The 14194-nt window shown below is 30.8% G+C and overlaps 2 protein-coding genes across 5 annotated transcripts in view; one reads left to right on the forward strand and one right to left on the reverse strand.

Annotated features, from left to right (window-relative positions):
- Positions 1 to 408: 408 nt before the first annotated feature.
- On the forward strand, positions 409 to 2540 carry LOC141537253 (uncharacterized protein F58A4.6). Its single transcript, XM_074258123.1, has 3 exons — positions 409 to 1116; positions 1326 to 1440; positions 2154 to 2540. Exons 1-3 carry the CDS (start codon positions 779 to 781, stop codon positions 2430 to 2432), a joined length of 732 nt encoding a protein of 243 aa, XP_074114224.1. The 5' UTR covers positions 409 to 778; the 3' UTR covers positions 2433 to 2540.
- Positions 2541 to 2679: 139 nt separating this feature from the next.
- LOC141537254 (uncharacterized) overlaps positions 2680 to 14194 on the reverse strand; it is a 16646-nt gene continuing 5131 nt past the window's right edge. For 2 of the 4 annotated variants that reach the window (XR_012480895.1, XM_074258126.1), the window contains one exon: positions 11177 to 12426. Coding sequence is in view for 3 of the 4 variants with exons in the window: in XM_074258126.1 (XP_074114227.1) it covers positions 12409 to 12426 (18 nt within the window). In the remaining variant the exon portion in view is untranslated. Of the gene's footprint in view, positions 4661 to 11176; positions 12427 to 14194 lie in introns of those variants that run through there. The other 2 variants (XM_074258124.1, XM_074258125.1) reach the window with 2 other exon arrangements.

Below are 14194 nucleotides of genomic sequence, written 5' to 3' on the forward strand. Positions count from 1 at the left end.
TGGGGGAACGTAAAGCTGAGGAGTCAGAGTTGAGACTTTGTGACTTCACTTCTCCCCGAGAGCTGTAACTATTCACACCATTTCTCCGATTTCTAAATAAACATCAACATAAAGTTCAATTGAACTCTTATCATTTAAAAATCATACCTTACCACACAATCTCAATCAGTAATTCTTTAGTATATTTCAAATTAAATTATAAAATAAACTCCCGCGTGACAATAAACAACCCACTTGTCCACGAGGTGTCATCATCAGCGAATCTAGTAACCTCGCAGGACATAACAAGTTTTCATACAGGGATTTTATTATTTTTTTAAATTTGTTATCATGCAGACTTGTCTTAATTAGTTATTTATTTCACACAATTATTCATAATGATAACATAAATTGAGCTCCAAAATTGAGTTTTATTCTTAGATTAATTAAATTTATGTGCTAACTATTTCTTTGGAATTTTTTTTATTCATAGTTGTAAACTTAAAAACATTTCAAAAAAAAAAAAATAAAATATATCCAAACCTATTGTGATATGTTCAATAATAATTTGATGAATGATTTAAAGTTTTTATAGGTATATTTTATACTGATAACTCCTAATAAACATATATTGTGAAAACAATTTTCACACAAAAACTCAATTAAAACTTAATTAAGTTCATCTCTGGAAATAACAATATTTATGAACTAAAAAATACGAGCTACTATAAAAAGTGGTTACAAACAGAATTACGAATCGTTCAATTAAAGTTGAGTACTTGGTGATTCTGAGCAGGAAATGGAAGTTCATCTAATTATTTATTCAAACAAATTTGTTTTTGATAATTTATTAATATCTCCTAATCATGTCATCGATTATAAAAAAAGTCCAAGGAATGATGAATCATCAGCGATACAATCATCTACAACAATGACTTTGGTGCCAATGAATAAAAAGGGTTTTAGTGGATACACAGTATCAGGTTATGTGACATTGATGAAAAATTCGTTATTATACCGATTATCAGCTCTTAAACTTTATTCTGATTTAATACCCCATCAGAAATTTATGAACTTTACGGGTATTTTTCTTATGAAATTAAAAATGCCTCGAAAACAATTTTTAGACTACATTTGGTAATTACGCACACATATGATTATATATATATATATATATATATATATATATATATATATATATATATATATATATATATATATATATATATATATATATGCACTTATATTTGGTCAAGATTTCTGAATTATTATTTTTATTAATCTTTTAGATGAGTATCTTCATCTTATGCCTATTAAAATTACATGTAGGAATGTTTTCTTTATAGGAACGACATTATAACGTCTATGGTATTAGAGAGAAGAGAAATAAGTTATGCCATGTCCTGGTTGTCAACATTAGGCGGCGCGTTTTCAGCTATGGGAGATCAATTTTGTCATTGTGTAAGAAAATACATAACAAATAGTTTTTTGTCATTTAGCTTATAACTTAAGTTCTCGAGTCCACTTAACTTACCGTGATAAACAGTTTTAGATCACAGGAGTTTAACTCCATAATACTGATTTTCTTCTAAACGTTGAAATAATTTTTGAGAGTATTGAAGGGTCAGTTCTTTTTAACATTAGAAAGCTAGCTTCCAACAAAAAGCGTGGTTTGAAGCCTGGCCCTTAAATTTTATTTAAAATTATTTGAAGACTCTATAGCAAATTACGTTATTCTTTATGAAGTATAATTTTAACAAATGAAATTTGACAGTAAAACCCGTTCCATGTTTCCACAATTGTACTATTTTATTTTTCTAAAAACTTACACAAAAAATTTCAATGCATTTGAATTTGACGTGAAAAATAGAGTACGTGACACAGGACAAAATACTATTGTAGACTTGGAGCAGTATCAGCATCAGCTCTAACTTACAAATTAGATGTAAAAGACTACCGATTTCTCTACCCGAGAAAAAATTTTGATGTACAGTCATATACAGTTATGTATGATTATAATTGGCCATTTTTTATACATAATTATATACATATAACCTTCTTACATATAATTATATATGATTATATATAAAAAATTTTTCTCAGGTGTCTATCTTACTCTGTGATTTATTCTGATGTAAAATACTATTGTGAATTAATATAAAAACATTTTTCAGGCTAAAATTGCTGGGAATATTTCGATTCATCAATTCAAGTTAGCGATGCGATTAGGTGACCCATCGGTAATTGCCTGTTGCGAATTATATGTTTGTTTAAGTCTCATACAACAACAAAAATATGATTGGCCAAAAATCATCATTCCTAGAATTTACAAATATTCAAAAACAAGTAAAGATGAGAGTTTAGGAAGAATGTGTCAAGGAATATGGGCAAAACTTAAATACTGTCATAGTTTGAATAAAAAAAAGAAAAAGAAATTGGCTTATGTATCGTAAAGTGTATGAACTGAAATTGTGCTTTTTTGTGTATATAAACTTATTATGTTCTTACTGATTTCAGTGATATGAAGGATGCGAGAAATAAAAACTACATTATCATTTAAATTTCAACTTAATTATTTTTTAATTGCATTAAGATGTACATTAGGGTGGGTCAAAAAAATCAATTACTTTTTTTTTTTTTTTACGAGTGACACGGAAAAATGGGTTGGTAGACACCTAAAAAAAAGTCTCACCAAAAATGAGCTCTTAGTTTTAATAGGAAGATCCTCCGCATCGGAGTATTTTATTTTTTTCTTAGCTCAATAGAAAAAAATTCTTAACTGATCATTAATTGATTGTACGGAAAAATGTTTAATGCTTTACAAAAAAAGTATCTTATAGTTTTTCCGTAAACCTCACCATCTGAATGATATTCAAGACTACCCTGATTAAAAAAAGACCATTCGGCAGCCGAAATGGAAGTAGATTTCATTTGCGTACAGAAAATAATATAATTTTGTTATAAAATATGTATATTAGGGTAGGGTGTGCCAAAATGTAACTTCCTTGATGGACCTTTTAAAATTGGAATTTTCAGTTCCGCTTTTGAAATCAGCTGTGTTTAGGCCTTTCCTAAGATATTTTGGGGTAAGACGATAGATTTTATTTTCATAGAATTTTTTAGCAGGAGGTTTAATTGGGCACTTCCGGCGAAAATTTGAATTTTCAGCGGAAGTGCCCTAACTAAGCTCCAGTTAAAAAATTCTATGAAAATCAAATTTATCGTCTTACCCCAAAATATCTTAGGAAAGGCCTAAACACAGCTGATTTCAAAAGCGGAACTGAAAATTCCAATTTTATAAGGTCCATCAAGGAAGTTACATTTTGGCACACCCTAATATTAGGGTGTTTCAAAAAAATCGACTTTTTTAATTTCTTCAAATGATCAGCGAATTCTTTCAGAGAATGCCAAAATAAAGACCTCGTCAAAATATGAGCTCTTCATTTGGAGATTTAGAGGTCGCGGAACGTAATTTTCTATTTCCCGTTTAAATAACATAGGAAAAAAAATTTTTTTAACTTTAGAATTTCATATCTCTGTATTGAATTAACTTCTAGTAATGATCGTCTTGATTTCTCATATAAAATTTAACGCTCGACAAAAAAGGTCTCTTATCATTTTTCCATAAACTGATTCCTTCCTAAGTTATTCGAAGTCAAAATTTGATTTCCATCGAATTGTCGGGTTTTCTTTTATGTTTTCCATTATATAGTAAAAAAAAGCACATATTTACATCTGAGACGTAGGAAGTATTGTAAAAGAAAAAAAAAATAAAAACAAATAATTTAACAAAAAATTATATACTATATTCTAAAAAGCTGTAAAAATTGAAAGCTATTGATTGCTTGACTGTTATAGTAAAGCTGTTTTATTACAATTAGGATACATTTCTCTATGTTTTTTTATAACTTGTAATAAGTACTGAAAATCTTCTTCATTTTTAGTCAGAGTTTGATTATACTCAGTTATTAAGGATACACCACGTTCTGCTGTATCATTCGGTACTCGGATTTTACTCAAAAATAAGAGAGCTTTCTGATAATTCTCATTCGCTGGCCATAATAGAACGTCATCATCGAGAAAATCATTCGGTAAATTAAATGCTTTTAACAAAAACAGAGATTGTTCTGAGACAAAGTCACATAAATCACTTGTTAATAGTGACTTTACATTTTTTTTTATCACAAGTCGCTTAAAATTTTTTGGATTACCTTTCGAAGTTTTAATATTTACAACCATTTTTCTTTTCATATCCATTGATACATTTGCATCGAATAAAGCTAAAATACCTAATTCCTCAGACAGATACCATAAGTGATCGGACATTTTGTCAACAGCAATTTTAGTGAAAGAAGGATTGTTTTGCAATAAATCTTTCATTAAAGGTAAATCACTATTTGGTGCTAATATGCCAAATGAAGCCCGAAACCACGTTGGTATATAAAATCTTAGAACAAAAATGCAGATTTGTCGTATTCCTGTTATTTTTCTAAAGTTAAGGTTAAATTGGTTGCGAAACATGAATATTTTTAGAGAATAGATTGCTTTCGCCATCCACCGTGCGTGGTGCATAGCACCATCAGGTATATTGTTTAAAAGAAACTTGCGTAGTTGAAGTAGTATTTAAGAATAGTAATGATAGCTCCAGAAGTTCATAGTAATCATCTCTTGGCTGCGATACCTAGAAAATTAGTTAATAAAATGATCAATCGACATGATAAGTGATCCGCATATTTTATTTTATATATTACTGGAAATTATTTGAAATATAAACTTTTACACGACTATATACATTTTCTGGATTTTTAAACTCGAAAAATAAAATGTAAGACATTTGCTTAAGACTTGCACACGATATCTAAAAACATTTGAATATATTATCCCTTGCGACTTTCAAATCATTCTGAAATCAGTCTGAAAAAATTCTGGAAACATTATGGAATCATGATGGTTCCAGAGTGTTTCCAGAGTGGTTTTGTGCCTATTTTCCAGCATGAAACCAGAGTGCACCCAGACTAAAGTCAGAGTGGAATCAAAGTGAACTCAGAATGAAACTAAAGTGAAACCAAAGTGAACCCGGACTAAAGCCAGAGTGGAATCAGATTGGACTCAGAATGAAACTATAGTGGAACCAGAGTGGACCCAGACTCGAACTAGAGTGGAATCAAATTGGACTCAGAATGTAATTAAAGTGGAACCAGAGTGGAATCAAAGTGAATCCAGAATGAAACCGAAGTGGAACCAGAGTGATACCAGAATGGAACCAGATTAGAATCAAAGTGAATTTTACATAAAATCAAGATGGCTTCAAAGTGGAATCAACATGAAATTAAAATGAAATCAGAGTAAAATAATAATCAAATCAGAATTCATTCAGATTTAAACTAGCGTGAAGTCAACGTAAAATTTGCATGAGTCACAATGGAGTTATTAAAAATTAGATTAAACTGTCAGTAAATTTAGAATAAGTTCGGATAAAATCGAAATTAATTAAGATAAAACTACAGCAAAACTAAAGTCAGATCCGATAAAACTTCATAGGGATCTGAATGTGTAAATAATTTAATATAAATAATAAATTACCTTCATTGGAAAAAATTAATCAATTATTAATATACTTCTTAAAGTTTTTTCCATCTTTATTATATAAATGTACATAATAAGATGTCCCTTGCGACTGCGAGTCCACTCTGGAACCACTCTGTTTCCAGAGTCAGAGTGGAATCATACTAGATCCAGAGTGTTTCCAGAGTGGTTTTGTGCCTTTTTTTCAGAGTGAAACCAGATTGAAACCAGACTGTATTCAGAGTGAATACAGAGTGAATACATAGTGAATACAGAGTGAATACAAATTGAATACATAGTGGACCCATAGTGAACACATAGAAAATTCAAGATCGATACTGAATGGAATCAACGTGAAGCCAAAGCGGAGCCAGATTGGTTATTCAGTGAAACTATAGTGGAGCCAGAATGAAACCAAAGTGGATACACAGTGGATTCACGATCGATACAGAATGAATTCATAGTGGACCCGAAGCGGGTCCAGATTGGTTATCGAGTGAGACCAGAGTGGATGCGGAGTGGAGCCAGAATAAAACCAAAGTGGCGTCGGAGTTGAATCAGAATGCAACCTGAATAAAATTCGATTGGAATCAAAATGGAATGAGAGTAGATAAAGAATAAAACCAGAGTAGAACCAAAGTGAATACAAATTGTTGCAGAGTGAACTTTAATTATTTTCTTAGCAAATCCTTTATGAATTTTGAGTTACTCCAAAGTATTTTTAGATTAAATCCAAAGAATTTTTAGAACGGACCTGTCATGTTTACACTTCAGTATACCTACTGTGAATTTATATCGATCTTGTTTCGTCTGATCAAAATACATATGGTTCAAAACGTTCGTATTGCTACATAATTTTTAGTAGATTTCATAAAAATCTAACTATTCCCTTGTGGAAATAATTCTCTGAAAAAACTCTTGACAAGTCTTTATAACTCTGAATAAGACTTTTCGAAATTCTTCACATCCCTAACTAAGTGAAGGAAAAACTTAATAAGTCTTCAAAACTCTGCAATACTCTTCAAAAGTCAAATTTTCCCTGCAATTTCGGAATTTCTCAAAGAGTTATTAAGACTTGATAAGACTTGTTCAGTTTTACAGGAAAAGAAGAAAATATTTCTTTTCAAAAAAATTACGTATCAGAATTAAATAAAACTATAAAAAGAATTAATGCATGTTTTAAAAAAATTTTTTTAAATAATATTTTCATCACGAAAATACTTTGATGGGCATCGAATCACTCATAGTTGAGCAAGTCAAAACATCAACAGCAAATGAAGTGCACTTGCTGTTGGAAACAGATATTACTCAAAGAGTAAATCCAATCGGTATTTAATTTGGACTATCAAATATTAAAGTCAACTTTCTAGGTAGGAAAGAATTTTCTAACCACATGCCACCTATTAGAAACTAAGAACACTCAAAGATTCTAACTGTAAATTCGTAAACTAAAATATGTTAGGTATCAATTAATTCCAGCAGATAGCGTGTGGATAGAAAATTCTTTCCTACCTAGAAAGTTGACTTTAATATTTGATAGTCCAAATTAAATACCGATTGGATGTACTCTTTGAGTAGTATCTGTTTCCAACATCAAGTGCACTTCATTTGCTGTTGATGTTTTGACTTGCTCAACTATGAGTGATTCGATGCCCATCAAAGTATTTTCGTGATGAAAATATTATTTAAAAAAAATTTTTTTAAAACATGCATTACTTCTTTTTTATAGTTTTATTTAATTCTGATAAGTAATTTTTTTGAAAAGAAATATTTTCTTCTTTTCCTGTAAAACTGAACAAGTCTTATCAAGTCTTAATAACTCTTTGAGAAATTCCGAAATTGCAGGGAAAATTTGACTTTTGAAGAGTATTGCAGAGTTTTGAAGACTTATTAAGTCTTTCCTTTACTTAGTTAGGGATGTGAAGACTTTCGAAAAGTCTTATTCAGAGTTATAAAGACTTTTCAAGAGTTTTTTCAGAGAATTATTTCCACAAGGGTTGCAGCCGTCCTCATGGCGCAACTTTTAAAAAATTTAGCCATTTTCTGACTCAGTTTTTCGAGCTGATTCAGAAAATGTAGTTTGTTCAAAAGTTTATATATATATATATATATATATATATATATATATATATATATATATATATATATTAGGGTGGGTCAAAAAAATCGAATAATTTATTTTTGATTTTATACTCTGAAAAATAGGTTCGTAGACACCTAAAAGAATTCTCTCCAAGTATAAGCTCTTAATTATAACGGGAAGGTCCTCCGCTTTGCGGGTTTCTATTTTTTTCGAATAATCAGATAAAAAAATTTATATCTCGCTTCCAACTGCTTGGAAAAATATTCCGTGGCATAGATTTTGTGAGAAATTGAATGCTTTACAAAAAGGTCTGTTATGACTTTTTCAAAAACTCAACCGATTAAAAGATATTCATAGTTGAAGTTTGGCTATTTTAAGGAAAATATTCGTTTTTATTATGAATTTTATAAGTCGATGAAAAAAATTATTTCGGATTGCGGAACTCATGATTTTGTAGGAAATTTACTGCTCTACAAAAATGGTCTCTTATGATTTTTTGATTAAGTGAAGCCGTTACGAGATATTCATCGTCAAACATTAACGAATATCAATATTTCCAGTTTTTGATCAATAATTCGATAAATTTTAATTTAAACTATGAGTTTCAGGAAAATTTACATAAATTTGAGTTTCGATCGATAAAGAAATGTTATAATAAGTTAGATAAAGAATTATTGGAATTATCATTGATTTTCCTTGGAGAAATGCCTCAAGAAAAGATTTCTTTCAAACGTCCTGGTGCTGTTCATCATGCTAGATGGATGGCTAAGGCCATTTATAGTTTGAAAATGTATCTATTCAGAGATGAATTCAAACTCTCTCAGAAAGAATTGCATGGTCTTCGTCATTTCTGTATTTTTATAGTCACATTGTATTTAAAAGCTTGGTTTTCATCAACTTCTGCAACAACTACTGCTTATCATGACTTGCAGTTTATGAAAAATTTATTGGAGTACAAACATATCAATCCTTTGATTTCTTCAGCTACGTGTGAAAAAATGATTTCGCACTTATGGTATTTGAGCGATGAACTTGCCATTTTATCACTGTTTGACGATGGCGTTCCATTAGAAGTAAAAAAGTATTGTTGAAGCTGTTAATACTCGTGAAGGTACAGATTCTAAAGCTAAAAGATTTGTAATTGCTAAAAAGATTTGAATTCATTGGCGCAGAGAACTCTGAGTGACTTTGTGTCTAAAAAGTCATTAAATCTTTTCAAAATCTTCGATCTACCGTATGACTTTCTTGATGTCGATGTTGAATTATGGCCTACTAATGAGAGTTATCTCGAAAATAAAGAATACTTTCAACAACTAAAAGTTGTCAATGATTCAGCAGAGCGAGCTGTTGCATTAGTCAGTGAATATAATCAATGCTTGACAAAAATGAAGAACAATTCCAGTACTTATTGCAAGTTGTCAAAGAACATCAAAAACATTCCCAAATTGTAATAAAAGAAATTATTTATAGTAATAGCGTACTGTTATGTTAAAAATATAGACAATTATATTGCAATTGATAATTCAATAAAAAATTTATCTATAAAAAAGTTAAATACTGGTTGTTTCTTACTTGATTCAATACTTTTCATATTAAATTTGACAAAGAAATATGTCATTCACTTCAAATTAAACTAATCATTGGCTATATGTCGAAAACAATGCTCTAATTTCTTGTTTTAATGCAATCAAACAAGCTCAAGACTGAAAACAATATTAAAAAAATTGTTTATAACATTTCTTTATCGATCGAAACTCAAATTTATGTAAATTTTCCTGAAACTCATAGTTTAAATTAAAATTTATCGAATTATTGATCAAAAACTGGAAATATTGATATTCGTTAATGTTTGACGATGAATATCTCGTAACGGCTTCACTTAATCAAAAAATCATAAGAGACCATTTTTGTAGAGCAGTAAATTTCCTACAAAATCATGAGTTCCGCAATCCGAAATAATTTTTTTCATCGACTTATAAAATTCATAATAAAAACGAATATTTTCCTTAAAATAGCCAAACTTCAACTATGAATATCTTTTAATCGGTTGAGTTTTTGAAAAAGTCATAAGAGACCTTTTTGTAAAGCATTCAATTTCTCACAAAATCTATGCCACGGAATATTTTTCCAAGCAGTTGGAAGCGAGATATAAATTTTTTTATCTGATTATTCGAAAAAAATAGAAACCCGCAAAGCGGAGGACCTTCCCGTTATAATTAAGAGCTTATACTTGGAGAGAATTCTTTTTAGGTGTCTACGAACCTATTTTTCAGAGTATAAAGTCAAAAATAAATTATTCGATTTTTTTGACCCACCCTAATATATATATATATATATATATATATTGGCCACGTCTAATCATATATAATCAGATTTACTTATGCATTATTATATATGATCATATATAATTATTTTTACTCATATATGTCTGATAAAAAAATGCTTTCGAGAATAACAAATTCATTTCATAAATACATAGAGAAATGGAATAGTACGGTAATGGTTCGTTACAATATTAGGATAATCAATTCATGACAATATTAAATAAAAAAATCGCAGGCGTATGGAGGGCTCGAACTCAAATCTTTTTAGCTGGAAGCCGTCTGGAACGCTGCTCACTCGTCCAAGTCACCAGCATTAATATTGAAAGACATAAATTTATTAGACTTTTAACAACAGAAAGTACTGGTTTTTATAAAAATTTTTGCAATTTCATCAAATTCGGAATTCAATAGATTTTTGTAAAGTTTAAGAACTTATTAAATTTGATAAAATTCGCAAAGTACAATAAAATTACAAAAAAATTATGTCATTATTAAAAAAAATTAGGAAATAGTCACTGTCCAATAAATTTTTCGGTAATTATTGACAGGCTGTATGTCAGTATCAAAACAATCGTATTGCCAGTCTAAAAAAAAAACTTTTTAAGATCCCAAGAGTATTATCGCAAGATGTTTTGGTCATATATGTTTGATCATTCCAAACCTCATGTATAATCATATATGATCAGACAAAAATTTTTTTTCATCGTGTATACGATACTACTTGACGTACAAGTTCATAGAAATTGACGTGATAATTAATTTGGATATCTAAATCGAAACATTGTCATGTTTGGTAACTAAATAAAATTGTGTAATATCGTTATAATATTCTGATCGTTTCATTTTGTTTATAATTATTGGACCTACTAATTCTTGAATTTCATTTTTTTCACTGGAAACTGACGAACGAAATGCTACTACGTTGGTCATCATTAATTTTTGACTTCTTTAAACCATAAAATTTGAAAGTAAAGTAACAATGAAAGTGAACTTTGAAGTATTATGACAAATTTATTTTTACTTTAAATAAAAGTCATTGGAAAATTAATTTTTTCAAGTTGTATATTTTTTTCCTGTGATTTTTAATGCACAATTATAGACTGTATACATATAGTGAATAGGTTCATGTACGAAAAGCATTTTAAAAAACAGCTGTAGTAAAAACTATGTCATGATTGATATGTAATTTTTTTAAGAGAATTTAGGAGAAAAATTGAAGCATACATTTTTACCGACATATATTACGCATGACTTTATTTTCTTCACCAGATATATTATATATAGACATTTACAATTTTCTGAAACTTACGTTCTATATGATAGGAATTTTATATTTTCTATTTTTGATTTTAAATACAATTTTCGATGCTGATCAACTCATAATTGATATAATAAAGTTTTTATTAAAATAGTTTTAGTGTACGTAAGATTGGGAGAAATCTTTAAATTTGTCAAAGATGAGATGAATAACAACTTTGATTATAAAAACTGATTGAGAAGAATTAATTTTTAATACTCTTTAATCAACATTTTTAAATAGAAATGTGACTAAATAAACAAACTGTTAATGTTGATTAATATATTAATATATATCATTGAAATTATAAAAGGATACGTTTTCCACTATGTAACATCTTATTATGTACATTTATATAATAAAGATGGAAAAAACTTTAAGAAGTATATTAATAATTGACTCATGCAAATTTCACGTTGACTTCACGCTAGTTTAAATCTGAATGAATTCTGATTTGATTATTATTTTACTCTGATTTCATTTTAATTTCATGTTGATTCCACTTTGAAGCCATCTTGATTTTATGTAAAATTCACTTTGATTCTAATCTGGTTCCATTCTGGTATCATTCTGGTTCCACTTTAATTACATTCTGAGTCCAATTTGATTCCACTCTAGTTCTAGTCTGGGTCCACTCTGGTTCCACTATAGTTTCATTCTGAGTCCAATCTGATTCCACTCTGGCTTTAGTCCGGGTTCACTTTGGTTTCACTTTAGTTTCATTCTGAGTTCAATTTGATTCTACTCTGGCTTTAGTCTGGGTTCACTCTGGTTCCACTTTAATTTTATTCTGAGTTCACTTTGATTCCACTCTGACTTTAGTCTGGGTGCACTCTGGTTTCATTCTGGAAAATAGGCACAAAACCACTCTGGAAACACTCTGGAACCATCATGATTCCATAATGTTTCCAGAATTTTTTCAGACTGATTTCAGAATGATTTGAAAGTCGCAAGGGCTATAATATAGACGGCATTTCTGCTGCTAACCTTTCCACGATCAAAGGCAGCTGCCAGTTCCGGTGTCATGATATTCATTAGAAGTGCTTTCGGTTTTAATTTCTTTTTGATATCATCTTCAAAATCAGAGATATTGCGAGAAGTTTGACTAACGGTAGAAACGGTAGATTTTGATTTTTGACTAAGAAGAAGGGTCTCGGTGTTCATAAGTGCCTCATTTTCTAAAACGTTCAAATTAAAATGAATTATAACTACACTACTGGAAAAAATTAAGGGATCAAAAAAAAATTCCAAATTTTTCGGTAGTTTTCAACAGGCCGTAACTTTGAGAGAAATGGTCGTACAGGAAATAAAAAAAAAAGGAAATTGTAGCTCCAAGTGTCTAGTTTTTGGATTAGAACTTCAAAATTTTGTAGCCTCCGCGGTTTCTGAGTAATCGTAGAAAAACCAGCAACAAAAAAATTCTCAAAATTTTTTTAGTTTTTTTTTGGTCTACGGGCGTGGAAAAAATTTTTTTAGCTTAACCACCATAAGAGTCGGATACTTTGTTCATTTAGCTTTAATTTCTTTTTTTCAACACCCTGATACGTCCACTCCTCGCTGAGATATCGGTCTTCAAATGGAAAAGGATCTTTTTGTCTTTGATTATCGATATCTCAGCAACCAATGATCGCACAGAAAGTTAAAGGTGGGTTTCAAGAACTTGAATGAATTCCCTTAACGACTGTCCATTGTTTTTTCGAAAAAAATTTTTTCTTTCCGTCACATGAATTTGGAAATGCAACAAAAAAGGGCTTTTAGTGGTTTTTTGGAAAATCAAGCGCTGGATCGAAAATATTGAGGAAACCACTAATGTTAAGTGTTCCTTTTACAGTTCAATATGTCCACAAAAAACCTACAAAGAATCAAATTAATCCAGCCAGCCGTTTTTTTGTTTCACCTGATCGAATTTTTGAAAAAATTAAAGGATCACGTTTTTTGCTCTGAAAAGCTCATAATTTTTAAAAATGAGAAAAAAAATTGTTTTTTCGAGCTTTTTCCACATTTTTGTTCCAAAAAGTGCTTAAATTGAAAAAAAAAAAAATTTTTTTTGAAATTTTTTCTCTTGAAAAGTTTAAAAAAACAATTACCGCCGGCATTAGCGTTATCCAAAGCGTACCACGTGGAGGTCGCGCGGTCGGATTTACGCTTGTGTGTGTGTGTGTGTGTGTGTGTGTGTGTGTGTGTGTGTGTGTGTGTGTGTGTGTGTGTGTGTGTGTAAGGTATTTCAGGAGAATTGAGACCCGGTGGCTCGTCAGTTCCACCGTATTTAATGACTCCAAACTCATTCTCTGAAGGTTTTTGTTGGCTCAATACCGGGTATTACCACCCCTGTTTTCAATAACGGCTCTCAAACGTTCAGCCATGTTTATGCAGACGGTAATTTGAGGCTGCGGAATGGTATTCCAAATGTGCTGAAGCGCGCGCTCCAAAGCAGCTAAGTTCTGCAAATTTGGATACTCTCTGCGCAACCGACGGCCCATTATGTCCCAAACGTGCTCTATGGGGTTGAGATCTGGACTCATTGCTGGGTGTCGCAACAATGTGATGTCATGCCGCTCAAAGAAGCGCCGGGTAATGTTGGCTGTGTGTGGACGTGCATTATCTTGCATCAATATGAACGACCTCAGATGTTGTCATCTGCGCAGAACAATGGGCCTTAAAATTTGGTCGATGTAACGTCTAGCTGTCAAATTTTCGCGTACAATTACCAAAGGTGTTCTCCAATTTCGTGAAACGCCGCCCCACACCATAACTGATCCACCGCCGTAGGCAACGACTGGACGGACAAAGTTCTGGCGAAAACGTTCTCCACGACGGCGCCAAACGAGAGGACGTCGATCGTTGCCATACAGATTAAAACGAGACTCATCAGTGAATAAAACATTTGTCCATTCCCTCAAGTTCCAATTTCGATGATCGTAAGCATACGCTAAACGAGCTCGACGA

This window comes from Cotesia typhae, unplaced genomic scaffold, assembly GCF_013202065.1.
Source record: "Cotesia typhae breed Kobodo isofemale line unplaced genomic scaffold, CoteBio_Ctyphae scaffold_70, whole genome shotgun sequence".
NCBI lineage: Eukaryota > Metazoa > Arthropoda > Insecta > Hymenoptera > Braconidae > Cotesia > Cotesia typhae.